The sequence below is a fragment of the Penicillium angulare genome (assembly GCF_028827245.1).
Source record: "Penicillium angulare strain IBT 27051 chromosome Unknown utg000008l_segment0_segment0, whole genome shotgun sequence".
NCBI lineage: Eukaryota > Fungi > Ascomycota > Eurotiomycetes > Eurotiales > Aspergillaceae > Penicillium > Penicillium angulare.
This window is the reverse complement of record NW_026623167.1, coordinates 209623-232065: the sequence shown is the minus strand read 5'-3', so window position 1 is coordinate 232065 and position 22443 is coordinate 209623. Positions and strand designations below refer to the sequence as shown.

Genomic DNA, 22443 nt, shown 5'->3' with positions numbered 1-22443 from the left:
TATTGTTCTATCTGTATAAGGTGCTTTTGGCTTTGAGGTGGTACTTTTGATGGTTGCTGTGGTGAGTCCTTGATGATCTCCTTATGAGTGCAATCATAGCATAGGCTGTTGTCATAGTGAGAAAAAGAAATGGATCGAATAGAGTGTGTTTTTCGTTCCCGTTGTCTAAATGAGAGTGTGATCGTATGCCAAGATGATATGATACGATCTTGTTCTGGCCATGAGGTTTCTGCTTGTGAACTTTGTTTATGTTTAATTACTCTGGAGGTGGAGGAGTTCTTGAAGTCAGTTGTGCTGAGGAATTGAAAAGGATGCTATCCATTATGGATTCGTTCATGCAAGTATATACCAAACACCTAGTCCAACTCCCGGCAAAATAACACAATCCGAGCTCGCTGGTCAAATCAAATCACAAATATCAAAAGATCAATACACACGTCACACGTCAGGCTCAGAAACAATAATCAAACAAGGACATAGAAATCAGATATCAGACCATCCCATATGCCCATCACACACCCTTCGCCAACGAAGATAGATAGCACAGAAATATAAGAGAAGATAAAGAAAAGAAAAGAAAAGAAAAAAAGATCGATCAAAAAGCCGCGCCCTCGACTCCTAGGCCGCTGTAGTTACATGTCCCTTCGTCCTCGGCCCCCGGATAGATACAGTGGTGGAGGGGGAGATGGTAAGGAAGGGGAATGGATGATGTAAATCACGGGATGCAAAAATATAGTGGTTTGGCGTTTAGGTATGTCCGTTCAGGAGAGGACTGCCGTCTTCGCTTCGTACTTCGCCCTTTATCGCGTCGTTGGTTTGGGTGCTCGTTCCGTCGGAATCGCCATCTTTGCCGCAGCCTTTGACCAGAATATGTCGCTGGGGATTTGTTAGCATAAGCTCGCGAAATAGGCTATACACGCCAGTTTCGTGTGTGGGTTATAACATACCTTCAGTGCATCTTTGCGGGAAAAGCTCTTGTCGCAGTGAGAACAGGGAAATGGTTTCACAGCCAGATGAATACGCTTATGTCGCTTGAGATCATGGTTGCGATTGAAGCTCTGGGGGCACTGGTCGCATTTAAATGGACGATCTGGGGCAGGCGCAGCCATACCATGGGGTGGCATGTGTCCGCCATATAGATGTTGTGTGTTCGCCACATGTCCACTGTTGAAACCAGGTAAGATTCCGGGCTGCATACCTCCCATCATAGCCATGGGGCTATTCGGACTGTGCACGTTTGTCATAACCGGTCCGTTCATCGCGGGTAATGAATAAGAAGGCCATGGTTGGCGGGGATAGCTCAAATGCGGTTGACCCGATGGGCTTTGTGGATGCATGCGTCCTTGGTGGTTCATTCCGTAACCTGCAGATGCGAGAGAATGGGCTCCGTATATAGGTGAGAAGCCTGGTTGGTGCGGGGTGTTCAGTTGGTGTGGGGTGCCGTAGATTGAAGGGTGTTTGTGCGCATAAGGGTCGTTGGAAGGTAATGGTGCGGGAGAAGTGCCGTGACCAGATGGATATAATGCCATGGTCGCGGGATGTGATGCATTTGGGGGGAGACTTGAAGGTGGCGCAGGTAAGCCTTGTTGAAATGAAGCCAATGAAGGCGCCTCAAATGGTTGTGGAAGTCCGTCTGTGGTGGGGGGAGATGTCACTCCGCCGCGGCCGATCGAGCCCGGAGAATAAGCAGGACGTTGTTGATAACCCGGGTTGACCCCAGAAGCCCAATTCTGGTTCACAGATCCCGGCGCAGCGGTACCATATGGACTTGTCCCTGACCAATATGAAGGAGCTAACTCGGAGGTGTGATGTGCTGTCGCTGATTCTCCGGACTGATTTGTCGCAGGTGGGGTGAGAAGGTGACCCACGGCCACGTTGGCGGCTGACTGGTTTGTTTGTTGATGATTTTGTTGAGCGGCAAATTTGGATATGACCCCACCAGGTAACCCAAATTGTGGCGGTGGAAGCTCAAAGCTCGGTAGCGTGGGAGCAGCAGGACGCCGACTCACTAACGGCTGGGAAGACAAACCGTCCAAGGTTGTCCCCATGGGGGCTGGGACTGCAAGAGTTGCCAGGTTGACGGATGGATCGCGCGGTGGACCCGGGGCGTAGAGATCGGATTCGGATAACGGTTGATGGTGGAGATGCACGGGAAGAGCTGCAAAATTATGTCCTGAAGTTATCGTCCAGTCTCGACCACCAGAAAGGGCCCCCGAAGGGATCGAAGAATCCAGGAGGGGCGACTGTCGATCGCTGTGTGTCGCGACCGGGGGGGGAAAGAGTGGAGCTGGAGTCGAAAGACTCGGAGCGATCTCGGAATTTGGTTTTTTTCTTCTTCTTTTTGTTCTGGAAGGTGAAAAAAAAAAAGGAGGCGGTTTGGCGGGAGGGGGGAGAGATGAAGAGGAGGAAGATATTATAGAGAAGACCCGACTCGAAGAACGGGAGTTGAGTGTATTCGGAGGTTTCTTTTTCGGAGATTCTTCGTTTCTGGGGGCTTTTTACCACCCTGGAACTAGAAGGTTAGGAAGAAAGAAGAGTCGAGTCGACGGGTGAGGATGAGGGTGAGGGTGAGGAGAACGCGGGACTTTGAGGAGGTGAGATAAAAGGTCACGGTCTAGGTAGGCGCGGGAAGGGCATGGTCTCGTAGATAGAACCAGCAAGACCAATCAACAGGAGCAGAGGTAGAAGAGACAAGAGTAGAGTAGGTCAATCGTAGTAGAGGGATAGAGAGATAGAGATAGAGATAGAGGGGGAAGAGAGAGGTGGAGGCGAAAAGATCAAGAAAACAGCCGTGGCGTTGGGGGAGGCGCAGAAGAAGCGCGGGGAGGACTCAAGGCAATTATATAGAAGAAAAGGCGATAAATAAGGGAAATAAAGGGAAATAAAATAGAAAAGAAAAGGGTAAAAAAAGCAGTTTAGGGATCCACGGGCGACTGGGGTCTGGGCCAAGCGTGGGGAACAGACAGAGAGGGAGAGAGAGACAGTCCTGGGAATCAGAGATAATGAATAATAAATAAAATTATAAATTATAAATATCATATTATATTATATTAATCAGAATAAGGGTATTTAAATACTGAGCTGTAATAATATTATAAGCGTGAATAGAGAAAGGTGCAATAATAAGAGAGATTATAGGTAAAGAGACAAGAGATAGAGTAGAGCATCAGCAATGCACTGTCTAGGAGCTAACGCTAATTAAAAGTACAATTAAGGGCAGAAATAGGAAAAATACCAAATTCCATCCAAAATTGGAACAGAAATATGGGGCCACGTCCGAATCCACTAAGATAAAAACTCATAACAGTGAGAAAGACAACGTGGTTGACAGGCCCTAACAGTCCAGTCCCCGGTTGGCCGTTCCGAACTGAAATCGAGATCGGCTGTATCACTCGATCGATCGCCACTCTACAGAGGCGAGAGAGTCTAGAATAATGAATAGATTCTGAAGATTTCTATATTTTGTCTCTTTCTATTCAATCTTTTCTTTTACTTATGCACTCTATGTACCTAGGAAAGGGGAGGAATTTGGTTTTCTATTTTCTATTTTCTATTTTCTGTTTTCTATTTGTTCCCTCCTTGCGTCCGGAGAACAAATAAAATACGGGAACTGAATTAGAGTGAAGATAAAATACGAAATACATGAATTAGACTAGACTCGACTAGACTAGACAACATTGGACATAAGAATAAATACTTACTTTAGTTTATTGCTCTACACTATATGGACGGAATGATAGACGACATTCTGCTCAGAACTACGGTAGACTAGGATACTAGTATCCTACCTAATATATCTAAATATCTAAGCCCCTTCCTCCATATCAGATACTCTTTAATTAATTATGCGAGCAAGAGTATACAATTACTGTCCGCTGTTCAGATGTATTTCCCAATGCCATGTCAGAGTCCCACGCACAGACCCGGAATGAACGAGCAAATACGAGACCCGTGGGAGTCTGGGCACTCCTGGACTATCCGGCGCGTCCCCGGGTAGAGGCAAGCGAGCTGGGCCATCACTGATTCGCTGGAGCCACCCGGACTGACTGGTCCCAGTGAGTCCCCATCGCTAATTTAGTTTAGACTCTGCATGCTTCGGGTCACCTGCAATGAAAATAAAAATAAGAATAAAAATAAAAATACAAATTACAGAAAAATACACCTGTACCCATCGAATGAGTGCTGCCCCTTTTCGCCCCCAATACCCGAGCAAGAGGACAAATTAAATTGCTTTTCGCGACAGTGTCAGGAGCACTAGGGATTAGACGAACATTAATATAGTATGCACAAACAGAAATAAATAAATAAATAAATAGAAAAAAATAGAATAGAATACAGAAAAGAGAAAAAAGAAAAGAAGAAAGAGGGGAAATTTCATCAGATCCCGAATGATTGGTGCTTTGATCCCCCCGGGTTCGCCGAAGTGCTCTCTTTCATCTCGATGCGGCTCAATGATTGGTGGTGATAGAGGTTCCCTTGACCCTCGCTTCTATTCTTCTTCTCTTAGTTTCTATTTTATACTTAGACTAGTATGGACTCTGTCTAGTTTAGTACAGTATATCTACTACTCTGCACTTACTAGCACGCAATCATAATTTTATTTGTTCCAGTGGCAAACCAAGGTCTCTCTCAAACTCTGCCCGCATCCATTCCCCGGTCCGTGTCTCAACCTTCTTAATTCGGGATATCACTGCAAAAAAGAAAAGAAAAAGAAGAAAAAAAAAGAAAAAAACCTAAAACTCAGTGGGTAAACACCCAGTCTAGCTTCCTTGAGCTAACTCCGGAACTAAACATTGGCGCGTGCGATCGGGGTGGCGTTCGGAAATGGCACCGTGATGAAGCACTCCACACGAGTCAAATTTACTCTTCGCTTCAAAAGCCCTGTCCTTCTCTGCTTATCGCCCAATCACACGGCTTTTGCCTGCCATGCACGGACTCTGATAGATGCTTACTGTACAGATGGCGGATACTGCCACGGTTGCTTTTGCTTTTACCCGTGGAGATGGTTTTACTATGGAGTGGACTAGATGGAGTGCCCTGTCGATCCCTTAACATGAATCATGAATCATGAATGAATGGATGGACCTTACACTATGAAGCAAAACTATCTTTCTTTCTTTTTCTTTTTCTGTATTGGGGAAAGGAACCCATAATTAAACAATTGTATCAAAATAAGACGGAGTATTATCGCTAATTCAAATAATTAATGATCTATCGCTCCGTGCCCAGCTTAGTGCGTAAAATGAAATGCCAAACTACCGAGTACGATAGCCTCGCTTCAACTGTCGACTGCATCTACTGCAGGATACCGCGATCGGGTCCGCAAGAACTTGAACTACCAGGTCACTTCCTCCGCCCCCGGTCTAGTTCACGTCCATTCCCAGGGGTAAATGGAAGAGTTGAAAGGCATGTGAGGACCTGCGCAGTGTAAGTCTCATTACTGGAGGTCACCCCTTTTCTCTTTTTCTTTTCCCTTTACAAGGTCACATTCCTGAGGGGGGTTAGGTTATCGCTTCCGTTCTTTGTGTCCGGAGGATTTAACGATACTTTCACCGGTGGAGTTAGAAGACTAGTAGGTAACTATGGTTAAAACTTATTAATAATATTATTATTCATTTTACTCCTTTTTGGGGGCGAAAACAAAACAAAAAAAATACAACGGAGTCTCGGCACATAGTTCCAACGAGAATAGCTCACATTAGTGTGAGACAGACAACTCACCATTCTGATTTAAAAAGGAAGAGAATAAAAAACAGAGAAAAGACGAAAGAACATTATTATCCCTTATGTACAGTACTTCGTACATAACGAAAGTCTAGTACTAGTAGTACTTACAGTACATTGTGCAGCTAGTCACACTGTATACTGTATACAGTATACCACATACTATCCCAACCTCGGGTTATCCCTACACCCTGAGTCCATAGATCATCGCTGTTCTCTCTGGCCCACAGCCGATTTGCTAACAGTCCCAGTCTCATGCAAGGCGGCTCAATGTGACAGCGCGAGTGGATCCACCCTGTTCTATCCGGGCTCGAACCATGCGATCGTCGCCTGCGTCGGTTCCTGCCGGTTGTGGCTGAGCGGCGAGCGTTGGCGTTGGCGTTCATCGTGGATTATGCCCTGAATCAGGGAAATGGTCTGTACCTCAGGGCTAGACAATGGTGATCTTGCCTCTGGAAAGGATTGCGGGAGATCTGCGGAGGGTTGGCTATGTACTTTAAGTTACTAGGCTGGATCAGTCCACGATCGGTGGGTGGTGGGTTGGTGTAGGTGGGTATGGCTGTTATTTCTTTTTTAAAGATTCTTTTTGTCTTTTTTTTTGTTTTAAGTGTATTTTATTTTTGGATTTTTGGTAGGGAGTTGGTTTTGGGTCTTTCTTTTGGGATTTGGGCTGGTTTAGTTCAAGTTGGAGTCTGTTACTTTTGTATGTTATGTGGGTTATGCACGTTGCTTTAAGCTTCTGTTTCTTGTTCTGGTTAATTATTCTGTGTAATGTTTATTGTACTTTTGGCTTTTCTTTTATTAATACTAGCACTGGCATGATCCGCCTAAGCGAGCAGTTTGAGTCTAAACTTATGAGCTGTCGAGCCCTGAGATGATCTATCGTGCATCCGTGCATGTATACAGATCGACCGTGGCAAGTGGCAAATCTATCCTGAACTTGAACCCAGCCTGAGAGGAGCATCTTGAGCCGCGATACCTATCATATTCCTGCTGTCAACTTGTTCCCTCGTTGAATCCTGCAAGACTCGAGCACGGGGTGTCATCTTTGTGGAACATCTTGGCCGAATCATATACAATGGATCTAGTAGTCACCTGGACTAGGCAGTGATCAGCTTGAGTTTTGGCTTGCGATTTATTACATACATAAAGCTTGGAGGTAACAGCTCTGCTTATATGCTCGTCAGCACTTGGAGACACATTCGAACGCTGGAATATTCAAGTTGTAATACCTCGACTTTTGTGTTGTGCTGTGTTGTGTTGATCTAGTCGGCTATATGCTTTTCCGTCGGCTAATACATATCACCGTATAGAACAACTTCACCGCTTCAGAAACATTACACTCGTGATGTTGAATAATTGATATACATATATCGTTGTATAGAGCTCGTGCTAATGCATGGGTCTCCTGGCTTTAATCCCGATCGGCTCTATTCTTTAGTGGCTGATCTGGATCGATCTGATTCGGAATTGTGAATATACTCCGACTTCGGGATCGGAGAGATTCGACTGGTTGTGCGCATTGATCATGTCAAGTGATCTTGATCTGAGTAAAGGGAGAATACACATGACCGGTTCAATCAAATAATTGAGGTTGTGTAAATCAAGAATATCCAAATCTAAAATGGGACCTTCTATATGGTGTTCTATGCTGTAACTTGTTCATTGCCGAGTTGGCCGAATGACGTCGACCTCGGCGGGGTTCACAAATGCCCGCATTTCGTTTTTCCCTCGTCTTCAACTCTTGCACTACCTGATCAGCCAAAAAAAAAGCTTGACTCGTTTACAATCAGGTACGACAACCTTTATCCTTGCCATTGAATCTCAATTCTTACTAAAACACCCCTCTACGATAGCTCTTACCTCTAATTTACCCCCCGCGACCGATTATATTCAGCAATCATGTCCGGAATCAGCAAGGCTTGTTGCTCGTATGCCCCTCCTCCATCTGTGCAGATGCTAGAGCCTAGCTAACCTCCTCTAGTATCCCCCCTGTCGTATCTAAGGGATACCAGGCCAAGGGCTCCTACCAGACTATCAATGGCTTGAAGACATGTACGCGATGGAACACCCCACGTCCAGCGATCGGAACAATAACTGACCAATGCAGACGTTACTGGCCCTGAGACTGCCACCAAGGCTATCTTGCTTGTCTACGGTGAGTTCAATCATCTCATCTCATCTCATCTCATCTCCGACAAGTAGCATCCCTTGACTAATTATCAATGCGGCGTAGACATCTTCGGCTTCTTCGACCAAACCATCCAGGGCGCCGATATCCTCGCCAACTCCGCCGAGCAGAAATACAAAGTCTTCATCCCCGATTTCTTCGAGGGCAGTCCCGCCGATATCTCCTGGTACCCACCAACCACAGACGAGCACAAGAAGCTCCTCGGCGAATTCTTCTCCACCAAAGCCGCCCCGCCCAACAGCCTGCCTAAGATCCCTAAGATTGTCGAGCAGGCTAATGCCCTCGCTCCCAACGGTGCCTTTGACTGGTCTATTCTCGGCTTCTGCTGGGGTGGAAAGATCGCTGCGCTCTCTGTTGCGGGTGATAATCAGATCTTCAAGGCTGGTGCTCAGTGTCACCCTGCTATGGTTGATCCTAATGATGCAAAGACTATTAAGGTCCCCTTTGCTGTGTTGGCTTCGAAGGATGAGCCTGCTGCTGATGTTGAGGCTTTCAAGGCTAATTTGAATGTTCCTACTCATGTCGAGACTTTTGGAACTCAGATTCATGGCTGGATGGCTGCGAGGTCGAATTTGGATGATGAGGAGAATAAGAAGGAGTATGAGCGTGGCTATAAGACTATTCTTCAATTCTTTGGGCAGCATGCGTAAGAGTTCTGTTTAGTGATTTGTTGGGATAGTTAATGAATGGAATTAGATCTACGCCGTTGAGGAATCGACTATAAGCTCTATCATGGTGCATTTCCAGTTGTAAAGTTGATGTGGGAGTGTGGGACTCGGTACTGAAGTAGATCGGACCGGGAGCCTTCCCGTTGTTGTCTCGCCGGGCAGGTTTGATAGATGTCCCTATGGAACGGGGAGCTGTGCGAGAATGGCTATTTTACATGCCAGGGGTCAACTTGCTGTTGGGGAAAGGTTTCATCACCGAAGTATTATTGGGAGTAGCTTTGAGTGTTATGTTCGGGGGACGGCGAAGGTGGGAGAGTATGATGCTGTTTTGCCGACTGTTAAGGGGAGTGCTTGGGTTTATGGACGGAAGCAGATGTGTTTGGATGAGGAAGATCCTTTTCCGGTTGGATTTCGAGTTGGGGATCAGTGGCATATTGGGCAGGATTAGTTGATTTAGACTAGTGTGTAGGTGTCTTTTTGGGAAGTGCTGGACTTCAGCTTTTTCCAAGGTTGAATGGGCTTGTCTCAATAATTCTCAATCATCATGAACATAGTAATCGCGTATCTGGCAAAGTTTCGCTAGAATACCTTGGGTTTATACTTTTTCGCAGTAAGAAAAGCTGTGTGGGTCTCTTCTACATAAGAGACCCCAGCCTCTGGCATGGGCTTCCTCCCTCCCTCTCTCTCTCCATGCGTTCCATACGGATGTGTCTAGCAGTAATGCCTCATAAGCCGCACATAAGCAATGTATCTTTACCTAGTGCATAAAGCGCTTTGGGGTCCGTAGGATGACAACCAATAAGCGTTAAGCCGCATGGGCCCTCTTTCACTGGGCACCTCCTGTTTGTCACCCAATAAGGAGAGCAATAAACCTCGATTCCAAAATAAATTCAAACAAGAAGATACATCAAGAGTCTAAGTTGGAGTATCATGGAAATAACACTAGTATTTCTCGCTCCATGATCAACACTATAAGGATCACTCACGCCGATATGCACACATATGGAACCATTGGCATGGCCGTAAGGCAGCCAGTTCGGGCAGAGCTGCATAACTAGCCGCCGCCCCATCTCTGCAACAAAACTGATAGGCCATCATTTCCTGGCACATGACCTTTCGCTTTAGACTCGAATGAGGCTGATCGTTTCAGCTCTTGTTTGCGACCGCTATGAACCTCTTTCCTCGCTGCTTCTTGTCAAGCCATTCCCACACCAGTGCTCATCATGTCTGGCCTTGAAGCTTTCAGTCTTGCCTGCAATATCATGACAGTAATCACCTTTGCCTTGGATACTGCGAAGGTATGTCGCACCATCCGCGAAACCGGCAGTTCCGATAAATATCTCCAAGAAAACACTGACGACATCGAACGTACTTTGAACGATGTGCATCGCCTGCTGCAACAACAACCGACCGCCCCAACAAAAGCTGAGATTAATCTACGAAATCTCGCTACGAAGTGCATGAAATACAATGAAGACATTCAGAAGGAGCTGAAATACATTTCTCCCAAAGATTCTACACGCCGCGCGGCCATTAATTCTACTTTCAAAACTATCAAGCGAAGGTCTCACATTGAGGAGCTCAAAAGTCATCTGGAAGCCGCACAGAAAACTATGGATTCGGCTCTCAGCGTCCAGATATTAGACGAGTGTATGAAGTCTAAAGCCTTGAACCTTGTTACATACAGCACCCTTGATCAGCAGCATAAAGACTTCCTCGCCAACTACAAGCAGGTTCAGGGCATCTTTGCCGAGTTCGACGCAACTAAAGAGAGTCAAGCCTACGAGACATTACTCAAAAGTCTGAGATATAAAAATATGAATGATCGAAAGAATAGCATTCCACAGAGACACAAAGAAACTTTTGAATGGATATTTGAAAACCTTGGTGACAACTCTGAAGATGCAACCACGCCTGATATCACGACAACCGAGGTGGTGATCATACCATATGAACACGAAAAAGACACCAAAAACTCAGACAGTCACCCTGATCTAGTTGAATGGCTCCGGACAGATGCCAATTTTCTGTACTGGGTTAGTGGAAAACCTGGATCTGGCAAAAGTACATTCATGAAGTTCATAGAACAGGATCAGCGGACAAAGAAAGCCTTGGAAAGCTGGTATCCACAGTGCAACATCATCTCTCACTTTCTCTGGAAGCCTGGGACAGATGAACAGCAGAGCTTAAGGGGACTGCTTTGCTCTTTACTACATCAGGTTTTGGCCAATGAGAGGCCTATTGCTATTCAGCTTTTGGCCAAAACGCCAACCCTCAGCCACAAGCGGTTTGTGACTGACTGGGATATACATGATTTAACGGAGCTCCTCTTTCGAGTCTTAGACAGCTCGTCTTGCGCAAATCTTGTTCTTTTGGACGGGCTAGATGAACTTTCTGAGCCCCATGGAGGGGTTAACAAGCTATTTCACCTGTTGAACCGATTTGTGGCAGCGGATAGAGTAAAGCTTTGTGTTTCTAGTCGCCCTGAGCCTCGTTTCGGGATCAAGTTTGCTTCAAATCCTTCAATACGCATGCAGGATTTAACGCGTTCGGATATCCGCAAATACACCGCCGACTTTCTCAAAGACCTACAGCTTAGTCCTGAGGATGAGCTATATGAGAAGATTCAACAACAAATTGGGGATAAAGCGGAGGGCGTTTTCATCTGGGTTTATCTCGTCCTAAGGAATGTCAAAAGCGGGATCGAAGATTACGCTGAAAGTTGGGACGACATATACCACCGTATCGTCAAGCTTCCCCCGGATCTGATGGCTCTTTACAAAGATATGTGGTCTAGATTGTCTGGCAATAACGAGAAATACATCAAGAAAGCAGCGCGATACTTCCAGTATGTTCGCAGTGGACCCTTTGAGTCCAGCATTGCCTTTCTTTCTCTAATAGCAAATGATGAAAAATTGGAAGCTCTTGCAGCACCTGACGAGTCTCCTTGTGCCGATGATTTGATTGAAATTTGTGAAGCGACCTTCAAAACATTGTTGCCAGTTGCCGCCGGACTCTTAGAGGCCGGAAACGTAAACTTGGGCAAATCACCTGATTTTCGGTCTGAAAGTGAGCGCAAAGTTTATAAGTGGGAGTCCTTGGACGTGCAATTCATACACAGAACTGCTAGCGACTTTGTAGAGAGTGCAGAAGGGAAGGAGCTTTTTGCAAGGTACACACTAAACCCGGAGGGCTGGTCCTTATTAGGCATCAAAGCTGAGATAACCCTTCGTTCTGCGACGCGCTATCAGAACTGGCCTCTGTTTCACACGTGGTTTGCCATAAACGTAACATACGATAGATTATTATGTGAGCATTCCCATATTTTGCCCCTGGTCCACCAATACGCCTTGAACGAATCTCGAGGGCTCGTCCGACCACCATACTCGATAAGTTACCAGAACTTCTTCCTCTTTGAAGCCTCGTACTTTGGATTCCACAAAGATGTTGTTCACATTCTAGAATCGTCGGAGAGCCGCGATTCGCTTGCTTCAGTTTATGTTGTGATCGGGGCATGCTGCGAGCTCCGGAAAACTTCATTCAATCGGTACGGAATGATCCGAGATCAGTTGAAAATATACTTGAGGTTTGGCAATGAAGCTCTGGGCCCGCCTGTTGTTCGGGCTGCATTTGATGTGTTGATGATCGCTTGGCGTTGCTTTCTGCTACACGAAATATCACGGCAGAAGATAGGACGAAAAGCGAACGGCGATGAAAAGCCGATAATTAAAGAAATTTTGGAAATCTTTATCAAGGCTGGTGTGATGGCCGAGTCACCAGGGGCCAAATACTTGATTGCGGCACAAACTGGCAGGTTGAAGATTGTGAAAGATCCCGCTGATCAACAGTCAAAACTCGGCTACAAATGCAGATCACCTCAACGACCCAGGTATGGATCGGCGATATACACAGAGGTCAACGATGCATTCCTCCTACAACTACTGTCGAGCATGATTCCTGGAACATCGGAACTCATACACACTCATGTAAGGGGTGCCTTCATGCAACCAATTTTGGCCAACAACGGCATGAGGGGAGCGAACAATGGCTTCAATTTCTTCAAGTTAACAACCGATGCGGAGGGACAAGAATCCTCAAAAGACTGGATTTTTGGTGGGGAGCTTCGTTTTGATGATGATCTCTTTGCCGACAAACAACCTGACTATCTTCAAGTGACAGATATAGGGGGGTTTTCAGATACAGTCGACGCCCTAGAGAAAATTAACTATGAATTCCCGGCAGTGAATAGAGGATATGACTGTCTGCATACTTGGATTAATTGAAGTAGACAACGCCGTTTCCCAAACACTAGGAAACACAACTTGAACTTCATATCTCAACAACAGCCAAATTATTTCATTTTGTTTTTTCTAGTAGTTTAATTTGATTAGAGTAAGATATTTTTTGCTTGGGCAATTTACCTTATTATTACCTACGATGAAAGATCTATATTGAACTATTTTTTGCTAAATAGCTCTAATGATCTATAGTAGATCTGGGCCTGAAGGGGAGGATAATCAGCCAGATGTTGTGTAGATGCTTTCCATATAGAATAGGGAATTGGCCCATACTAGTAGTAGTACATTGATCTACGCAGTACTAGGCAATTGGCACGTTGAAATATTTTTTTCCTATCATAATCCAGAATACTGTTTCGCATCGATTATCTTTCTTGGGTGAAAAACAAATAGAATCCCAACATTTTCACCTTTCCTTGGTTGTATCTTCTCATCAATTGATTCATTCAACTTCCCCATCATTTTATAAGTATCATTATGATTTCCAGCAAGAAAAGACAAGACTAATCTCTTTTCGCATCGGAGACTGGAAACTGTTTTCTTCTCATCTGATTGTTAGGTCTTTGCATGGTATCTTGTCTCTTCGCTTGTTAGCACACCCACAAGGACGGAGCTTGGCATCTAAGATGTTGATCCAGTCGCATTTCAGGTGGCAGTAATAGTCTGGTTAAAGTATAACCCCCCACTAACACTAATAACACTTCCTGTAACCCATCTACTTCCCTCCTCACATAGAAAGGCCACGGCCTGCGCAATATCATCAACCTCTCCAACCCTCGGAGCAGCAGATGTATTCTGGATCGTAGGCTCCCACGCCTTCAACACCTCCGGATTCTTGATACTTCTAGCCCAAAGCTCAGTATTGACCGGTCCAGGACTAACACAGTTAACCGTCGCGTTGTATTTCTGACCAAGCGCCCGAGATAGTGACCGCGTTACACTTTCAATTCCACCTTTACAGGCTGTATAGGCAAGACAACCTGCATGTCCATCGCGCGAATAGCTACTCGACAGATTGCCGTTATTTGGCGCTTGAAGGTCTCGTGCGTCATGTCTTCGAAGTCATAGTCTTCTCGTGCTCCGGCGTTCTTCACTATTATGTCGATTTGGCCCCATTTATCAACTGCTGCTTGGACAATTGTTTGGGGTGCGGAGAGGTCGTGTCCGTCTGCTGCTATTGCGATGGCAGTTACGCCGTGTTCAAGTTCTAGTTCTGAAACGACTTCTTCTGCTTGGGCTTTTGCGCTTTGGTATGTTATGAGGATGTTGGCGCCGCGACTTGCGAGTTCGTTGGCGATTCCCTTGCCGATTCCTCGTGAGCCACCGGTAACAATTGCATTTTTGCCTTTGAGAGACTCGGGCTTGTTGGATGACATCTTGGCTGTGGTATACTATTTATAACCCTGGAGATGGTTCGGCTGAGATAGGATGCGCTGGTTAAATTGACCACCAACAGCAGATTCGCAATTTCCTCGGATGAGAATCGGCGAAGAAGCTGTGAGGAAATTGTTGCAATGTTAAGAATAATATCTTGCAGATTGCGCGGGTGGGTTGCTCATCACTGAAGTGGGTATTCTTACGGCTTCGCTGCCGATTTTCCATGCTGCGGAGATATTCCCGGGTAGTGTAGCCGTAGTGTTTGTGCTTCAAGTTGACATACAATGAAATGAATTCAAGCTTATGTCTACTTCAAATTTTGTCTAAAAGACTTGCTTTACTTGTAATGTGCTAGATATTCATGATCTTCTTTCCACTGAAGACTTGTTTGGAAGAGAAGAGCATGTAAGCGTCTCGAATGGTCAGATATGTGATCACCAGGCCTCGGGGTGTTTCCGAAACGTCTTGAAGCGTTGCATTTCATTGTTAAATGTATATACAGGTCTTGTAATCTGTCTTGGAATGGCTGTCCAAATAGACACATTATATTGGGTTCATAACTGGAACGTCTCTGAACCATGTTCTGGAGCCGCTCATGCATTGGGTTTATGGGTATGTAACTGGGTGTCAATATGTATACAAAGATCGATCTTCCGCGAGCTTTTCATGAAAAAAGCGAGAGAAATTCAATGTCCTCCAGCTCATGGTCCAAGGTATTAGAGATGGGCTGTTCAAATATCTCTTGGATGGACTGGCTGCGACCGGTAGGTCTCAATACGCCATGGCCTTGTTTGCTCGGGTGCGACAATAGTGCCCGGCTTGACATTATAGTACAAATCTCAGACCAACTGTCTAGAGCAAAGGCTCGTAAAATCTCCTGGTTGTTGAAGGGTGCCTGTGAGATTCATCAAGGGCGCAAGTAGGTTTATATGCGATGGTATCAGGTCACACATCCATGATTATGAATATGTATATGTTCACGGCCCAGGCCCATATGACAGAGCTCCTTTGAGCACCTTCGTCACGCCAGACGAGGCTCGGCCCATTTCTCCACCTTCTTCACGGGCGGCCTTCAGTCCCCGATCAATGGAAGGGAAAAACCGAGTCGAAAAGACACGGTATCGGTCCTCGCGCTTCTCATACATCTCCCCCTCCTCGTCGCGCGGTTGGCCAAAAAGGTTCAAGTACGCATAGGGCGAAGCTGATTCTGAAATCATATGATGTTCCGTCTGGCACAATGGAAAAGGCCAAGCGGAAGAGGGTCCATCCCCACCATTGGCATCACCATTGGCGTCCATGTTTGCGCCCGGCTCTCCAATTCCCGCTTCCAGGAAATCTGCCAATGCACCCAAAACCTTCACCATGGGTTTACCTTTGTTGCCGGATTTTCCAAATGAGGCCCGAGTAGATGACCAGCGTGCTGATTCTTCTGTATGCCAGCCCAACACTGACAAGAAGCAATTTAATGTCTTGATCCACCCGCCCGCGCATGAAACTACCTGTTCACCTGCGGCGTCGACTAACCAGGAGAGGATTTCGACGGCGCTGACGCGAATATCAGGCGCAAGATGGGTCATACCTGCGCGAACATAGGGTAGGAGCTGGAGGACATGATCCTGGATGTCGGAGCGGGGAAGTGTGCGCAGAAGTTTAATGAGCTGAGTGCGTACGGCATTGCTTGCGTCGAGGAGAAGAGGGAGGAGGGAAGGAAGCATGACGCTGACTGGTTGAGGGAGGGGAGAATTGACCGGTCGGGAAGCAATGGATGTTGTTAAATGAGCGAGTGAATCGCGGCGCTGGCTGTCGGTCTTGGAGGTGAGGAGCGAAAGGTGGTGAGCGAATACGGAGTTGGATGATGGGGCGGTAAGTTGAAGTGATTGTTGATTTAAAACGATTGCTGGGAGACATCATGTAAGTCACTGTTAGACCTTTTTCAAGGAGAATAATTGCCTACATTTGGACTTGAAGCTGGTGTCGGTGAAGTTCTCGGGTTTGGCCCTGGCCTTGCCAACCTTGAGTTTAGGTTTCTGTGAAAGTCAGTAATTTGTCTCACTTGAATTAGAGTGATTGATTCTTACTTGAAAGTCTTGCTGCTTTTCCTTCTTTCTCTTAGCGCTGGCACCCATGATTGCGGTGATTGGACTTAGATGCTGGACACCTTGAAATTCTAAGCCCGCGACATTTTTTTGACTATCAATGGACCCACGTGATCGATGCTGATAACGGCCTGAGGCATTAACATTCCGTAAAGGGTAATTAGAAGTATACAATTTAAAAAGAAATATTCTGGACTAACTATGGGCATACTGCTATTATTTTGGAAACTTTTTGGTAAAGTCGTAGAGACTATTATCAATCCTGCTTTCTGATTCATTGTGATGGAGAGCTAGATATATCCATACCCTACCCATGAAGTAGAACTTGGCAGGATAATCACAGCAATATTAGACTATGAATTGATTTTAAGTCAATAAATCGAGTCTGAGTACACGAGAGGCTTCATTAATACCGGAGTATGAGGGTCTTATTTCCATGCTCCTCTTGATAACCATCGGACTAATCATGAAAGCAACCTGCAAGAGTATGGAGGTCTACACAGCAGCACAAACATTATACTGGGTAGGACATATTGGTGTAACGTATGTTATTGAGATTATGATCGCCGATATGACCTGATCCTTCTTCCGTTCAGCATTGCCCAATATGCTCCAAAAGGATGGGCCAGTGGATACATCATAGCAATGGAAGTTCTTGGTGTCGCCTGTATCCCGGCTTTCTACTACTGGGAGCTATTTCTTTCTCCGGTACAAATTCTTCCGTGGAAGTACTTGAAAGAACCGACAATAATCGGGTCTAGTCTTTTATACTGCTTTATGTTCGCATCATACGAGTGAGTTTCAAACCTTTCCCCCAGGCTTTCAATTGATATATTTGCAGCCTCCTTAATGCCTTGTTAACTTTTGAAATAGCGTTTGGAATGCCTACTTCGGCTCTTTCCTTCAAGTTGTGAAAAGACTCGACATCACATCGTCAAGCTACGTGGTTTCCATTGTCTCGCTTACATCCTTCGTTTTCAGTCCTATAATAGGCTTGTAAGAAATCATATATCTCAATCAACTTCAAAGATCTATCTAACCCATCTAGACTTATTCGGGTTGCCGGTGAATTTAAATGGACAGCCATGGCAGGAATCCCAATCTTTCTTCTCGGAACAGCTCTCCTCATCCCATTCCGCGAACCAGACACCGATCTAGGCCTCATAATAATGACCCAAATATTCGTCGGGCTAGGCTCCTGCATATTCTCAGCCTGTGGCCAGCTAGCCGTCATGGCTGTGGTTACGCACCAAGAGATAGCTATCGTTTTAGCTATCTGGGCCTTGTTCGGCTCTATTGGTGCTTCTGTTGGATATGCTATTGCCGGTGACATGTGGCATGTGGAACAATATTCTTGAATCGGAGATACGTGAAAGGTTGCTGGATGAAAGTAAGAACTTAGCCGCGAGTATTTTTGAGAGTCTTGTTACACAGTTATCGTTTCCGGATGGGAGTCTAGAGCGAGGGGCTATTGTTGGTGCTTATGGGAATCTTCAGAGGAAGATGGTTATTGTGGGGGTTTGCCTTGTTCCTCTTTGTATTGTTTGTACTTATGCGTGGCGCAATGTTAATGTGAAGATGACAGCTCACCAAATATTGCCCGACGTCTGCTCCACCAACAACCTCTTCACATTAACATGCTTGTTCGATATTAATAGGCACAATACATACATGTGGTAAGACAGGAAAAATAGTCGACGCTGGCAGCTTTCGAGGTACTACAGTATCATGATGATTATATTCTTCATTTCACATATTTTACAAGATCTTGAATCCAAGAGCATTGAACTTGAAGTTCCCAAGCCAAACATACCATATCACGATATGTACTAGTATCTCTACCTAGCTCCCCCCTAATAAGAAGTTAGTTCCACAAACTTTGAAGGACGAAGGTAATTCCCCGATTCAAGATGAGTCTTACCGCGCGATCCACCCCCCAAAGCCTTAGCAACAAGTTCATGAACAGTTCCCAATACAGACTGCGGCTCCTCCTTTACTCCTTTAATATCATCGCCCTCGTCTTCATCTAGAAAGTGATCCTGTGCAGAGGCTGGCGTATCTGACATGCGACGAGTTGTAGCTCGAGTGTCACCTGTATTCAAAAGGTAGAGAGTTAGTGAAATATTCTTATGCCAAGACAGTATACCCAGTTGGATATTGGTGTTGAATGGAACAATAAAATATAGATACCTGGCTCGAAGGCGCGAGCGATTCTTTCTCGACGACTGCTTGCGGATTGCTTACCGGCGGCGGCGTAGGTGTCTGGTCGACTTATGCTGCTGTCGAGGGGTTCGGTTGGTTCTGAGAATAACGGATATGATTTAGTGTGAGTTCTCCATGTGTTTCAAACTCATAGGGGTGTACCGTCTGTGTTTGCGAATTCATTCTGGGATTTGTTAGTTTTGTTGAGTCTTGACTGTGGCGAGGGGAATAATACTGTGGCAGACATTACGATGCCGGCTTATTTGGAAATATGAGTTGACGGACTTGTTTCATGAGTATAAGAGTGGATTCTTGGTTTAAGATTATAGTAGGCTAAAACCACTACGTGCATTTTGCCGTCGATATGACGTGGAAAGTTTGCCTCACGGCGTTATATGATCTATCCATGGATGGATAGTTCCAATGAATTAGAACATGGATGTGATGTCACTATCTTAGCTAAGTGATTCAAATAGTAGAGTAGATGGGATTGAAAGCTAAGTAGCTAGGTATAGATAGACCGGAGACACAGAGTCATATCAATCGTAGTCAAATTGGTCTATAATAGAAATCCCATCATATCAGGGCCTGCTCAGCAGTGCTAAGAAATAGGAAAGGAAAGTAAAAGGTAAGATAAGGTCAAAGTCAGAGTCAAGTCAAAAAGCAAAAGTCAAAAAACCAGAGAGATGCGCACTTCTGCCCGGTCCAGAGTTGCACATAAGAACAAAACAAGGAAAAGCAACCTGGAACCCGGACAGACGCGATTGTATCAATCAAATCACACGATCATGAGAAAACACACGCGACATATCAGATAAAAAAAAAGACAAATATTTGAAAAAGCAGAGACATCAAAGGCATCAAGTATGAAGTGCGAGCCACAAGAACCACCGGCGGACATTAGTCGGGTCGTATGTGTAGACGAGATTAGAGGGGTGGTGGCCAGCTCTGTCATACCAGGACATCGACACAAATGGAAAAGAGATTAAGAGAGAATATCATAAGCCACGGAGATTGTGGAAACGTTTCAAGTGGAGACTTCGATGGAAAGTCTACAGACTCATTGTGAGCCATTCCCATTCTTGGCTGGCACCTTGTCCTCCCGCAATACTGTGGTTGGCAGGGTTTGCAGCTGCCGGAGGCATAGCCGGTGCTAATGGAACAACCTTGGATCGACTAGCAGGCGCGTTTGCCTTGGGACTGTCGTCTCCATCTTGTTCAAATCCACCAGGTGCCTTCTCAATACGGCGCTGCCGTCTAGGAGCCACCTGCACACCTGCACGAGCCTGAGCTACTCCAGCTGGGGGTCCAGCCTTGGGAGGAGCGGCAGCAATAGGTACTACGCCAGGTTTCCCAGAGCCACTGGATCCGGTGATAGCGGGCGGGGACTCAGACATGCTGTTGGCAGCGGCACGGGATATCGTACTGATGGGAGTCTGTGCGATGGAATTCTTGCGGGAAGACTTCTTGGAGGAACGAGAGGTGCCGACTGCTAAACTGCTAGCACTGCCGCGGTTACGCTTCTTGATGACGTCGGTTTTAAGTGACAATGGACGAACGACACCGTGAAGTTTGAGGAACAAACCACAGGCATTGCATAGTGGCTGACCCTCAGGGTTACGACGCCACAGAGGGGTAGTAGAAGTGAAACAGTTGGTGCAGGTGGTTGGGCCGCTATTCGGGTCCCCGTTTTTAGATCCACCGGGACTAGCCGGTCGGGATGGAACGGCGCTGCTGAGACCAGACTCAGGTGGAGTGTTTGGAGATGGGTGGTTTGTTGGAGGCCCGCTCATGGTACCATTCATACTCTGTCGCAAGAGCCCTGGGGCGTTAGGGGTTGAAGCTGTGCGTGGAATCTTCTGCTGACGACGAGGATCATTCTCTCGGTTGCGAACTTCACTGACAGAGGCGGCAGATCCATGTGTACGGCCGAGGCCCCCATTGTAGTGCCAGTCGGTCGGGCTTTCCATCATGTCAGTAGACCCGATGGTGACGTGCTTACGATGCTGGCCATTGAAACCTGGCAGAGACTGAACGGAGCCAGAGTAACCAGCATCCCACCCTAGACCAGGGTTCATATCACCGGTTTCGTCCATCGATGAGAAGTCGTGAGGCATCGCAATACCTCCGCGTTCAAAGGTCTGACCGTCGTCATCCTCGTTATCCGAATCGCCGCCAAATGTAAACATGCTGTTGGTGGCAGGCGCCGTGGACGAATATTCGCCATGGCCTCCCAGCACGTGGGTGGGATCAACATGCTGCTGTGGGATTGAGAACCCCATGTTTGTTGGCGGTCCCGTCACAGGTGACTGGTATTCACCATTGGTGGTGTTATACATCTGACGCGGTTGGAGCGACGCCGACAAGTTAGAAGACCGCTGCTGTAAATAAGCAGGAATACGGCGTGAGTTGTGAGAGTCACCAGTCGAGTTATCGTTGAAAAATACGGATTGCTCTCCTTCATAGATTGGTTGAGGGGTCGACACGGCAGACTGATATCCGGATGGCGGAGGGGAGAAGAACTCGGTGGAGTTAAGAGAAGAGGCTAGTGGGGTTTGCGCATACAGGTTGGAGAAGGGGTTACCGGCAGTCATCGGAGAGTCGGAAGGAGAGAATGTGAAGTGCTGCTGGTAAGGGCCAGCGGAACTGAGGGCGCTCTCATCACCGCCACCGAATGTATCCAGACCGTACGGCAAGCCACCGGACGACACAGTGTGATGGTGATGATGGGGGCCTCGATGGCCGATGCCGTTCGCAGGGATGGCAAAGCCTGGGATCGATGAATGATCGAGGGAATAATCCGGCAGCCCGCCAGCCGACAAGTCGGAATGATGTGCTAACATGGAGTTGGAAACCGGGGGCACATGCGGCGACGACTCTGCTGGGCGTTTTCGTCCAGGTACTGAGAGGCCAGCGAAAAACTGACGCTCATCAACACTCGTTTTTCGGACTCGACGAGCGACATAACCGAACTCGCCGTTCTTGCGCTGCTCCTGTGGGGGGTTTGGAAACGACGCTGCAGCGGCGTTATCGGCCGTTGGCTGGTCCTTGCGCGATTTAATCGGGATCGAAGCAGTGGGTGTCGCGGTGAACTGGCGGTCGGCAGCGGCGTGATGGGATGAATAATCGGCGGGGGAATCAAAGGGAACGATGAAGTCATCCAAGTTCATTGGGTCGGGTGTCGCATCGAGGTTCATGCTGGGGTTCGAGTCTGCTGTCGAAGCCTGGTCGGACAGATGCAACTGCGCAATCCCGCTCGGGGTGGGACTGGCGTTATTCTGATTGGTTTGCGACGATCTGCATAGCCAAGAAGAGAAGAGTCAAAAATGAGCCATCCGCCCGGTCCAAAATGGAAGGTGTTCTTCAAGGGAACGCCAGCTATATCCGGCGAGGGAAGGAAGGGATATTGTATAGAGAAAGAAAATGAGGGACCACCTACCGAGCAAGCTGCTGCTGTTCCCGCTCCTTGCGCTTCAAGTTCATGGCCATCATTCGCCAGGTCAAGTTCTCCATTCGTTCCTGATTGGGCAAGTTGGCTCTCGTCTTGGTGTACAGCCGCCAAATCTGAGCAGCCAAGGGGTCTTGCCGCTGCATCTCATCGGGGTTATCGCCACCGCGCGGGGCACCGCTTTTCCACTCCGGAAAGATCGAGTCATCGAGCATTGTATCCTGTGCAGTCGAACTGTTGGAAGCACTGAAAGGTGAATCGAAAGAGAATTCCTCTGACATCATATGAGGGTCCATATCTGGGAAGGCTGTGGATTGTAATGGCCGGCCTCCCCCGTAACCTCCACCATGGTGTATTCCCTCCATCATCGGGTTCAATCCGTGGGAGGGAAAGGCAGCCTCGTTTGCAAACAAGGCTCGTATAAGTAGATATAAAAGCG

The 22443-nt window shown here is 46.8% G+C and overlaps 8 protein-coding genes across 8 annotated transcripts; 3 read left to right on the top strand and 5 right to left on the bottom strand.

The window, feature by feature from the left end:
• Positions 1-747: 747 nt before the first annotated feature.
• N7478_010800 (putative C2H2 finger domain protein) lies at positions 748-2048 on the bottom strand (the record flags this gene model as incomplete). The annotated part of the gene is made up of 2 exons (XM_056927014.1): positions 748-876; positions 948-2048. 2 exons carry the CDS (start codon positions 2046-2048, stop codon positions 748-750), a joined length of 1230 nt encoding a protein of 409 aa, XP_056774062.1.
• A 5578-nt stretch (positions 2049-7626) lies between these two features.
• On the top strand, positions 7627-8565 carry N7478_010799 (dienelactone hydrolase family protein; the record flags this gene model as incomplete). The annotated part of the gene is made up of 4 exons (XM_056927013.1): positions 7627-7655; positions 7709-7779; positions 7835-7882; positions 7961-8565. 4 exons carry the CDS (start codon positions 7627-7629, stop codon positions 8563-8565), a joined length of 753 nt encoding a protein of 250 aa, XP_056774061.1.
• Positions 8566-9806: 1241 nt separating this feature from the next.
• Positions 9807-12866, top strand: N7478_010798 (uncharacterized protein; the record flags this gene model as incomplete). The annotated part of the gene is made up of 1 exon (XM_056927012.1): positions 9807-12866. One exon carries the CDS (start codon positions 9807-9809, stop codon positions 12864-12866), a length of 3060 nt encoding a protein of 1019 aa, XP_056774060.1.
• A 660-nt stretch (positions 12867-13526) lies between these two features.
• N7478_010797 (SDR family NAD(P)-dependent oxidoreductase) lies at positions 13527-14257 on the bottom strand (the record flags this gene model as incomplete). The annotated part of the gene is made up of 2 exons (XM_056927011.1): positions 13527-13758; positions 13821-14257. 2 exons carry the CDS (start codon positions 14255-14257, stop codon positions 13527-13529), a joined length of 669 nt encoding a protein of 222 aa, XP_056774059.1.
• A 978-nt stretch (positions 14258-15235) lies between these two features.
• Positions 15236-16384, bottom strand: N7478_010796 (IPI1/TEX10 family protein; the record flags this gene model as incomplete). Its single annotated transcript, XM_056927010.1, has 3 exons — positions 15236-16155; positions 16213-16285; positions 16337-16384. The coding sequence occupies 3 exons, from the start codon at positions 16382-16384 to the stop codon at positions 15236-15238; spliced, it is 1041 nt and encodes a 346-aa protein (XP_056774058.1).
• Positions 16385-16820: 436 nt separating this feature from the next.
• On the top strand, positions 16821-17712 carry N7478_010795 (major facilitator superfamily domain-containing protein; the record flags this gene model as incomplete). The annotated part of the gene is made up of 4 exons (XM_056927009.1): positions 16821-16897; positions 16951-17148; positions 17228-17350; positions 17403-17712. The coding sequence occupies 4 exons, from the start codon at positions 16821-16823 to the stop codon at positions 17710-17712; spliced, it is 708 nt and encodes a 235-aa protein (XP_056774057.1).
• Positions 17713-18207: 495 nt separating this feature from the next.
• On the bottom strand, positions 18208-18803 carry N7478_010794 (uncharacterized protein; the record flags this gene model as incomplete). The annotated part of the gene is made up of 2 exons (XM_056927008.1): positions 18208-18446; positions 18719-18803. 2 exons carry the CDS (start codon positions 18801-18803, stop codon positions 18208-18210), a joined length of 324 nt encoding a protein of 107 aa, XP_056774056.1.
• An 805-nt stretch (positions 18804-19608) lies between these two features.
• On the bottom strand, positions 19609-22369 carry N7478_010793 (uncharacterized protein; the record flags this gene model as incomplete). Its single annotated transcript, XM_056927007.1, has 2 exons — positions 19609-21853; positions 21996-22369. The coding sequence occupies 2 exons, from the start codon at positions 22367-22369 to the stop codon at positions 19609-19611; spliced, it is 2619 nt and encodes an 872-aa protein (XP_056774055.1).
• Between the last annotated feature and the right edge of the window lie 74 nt (positions 22370-22443).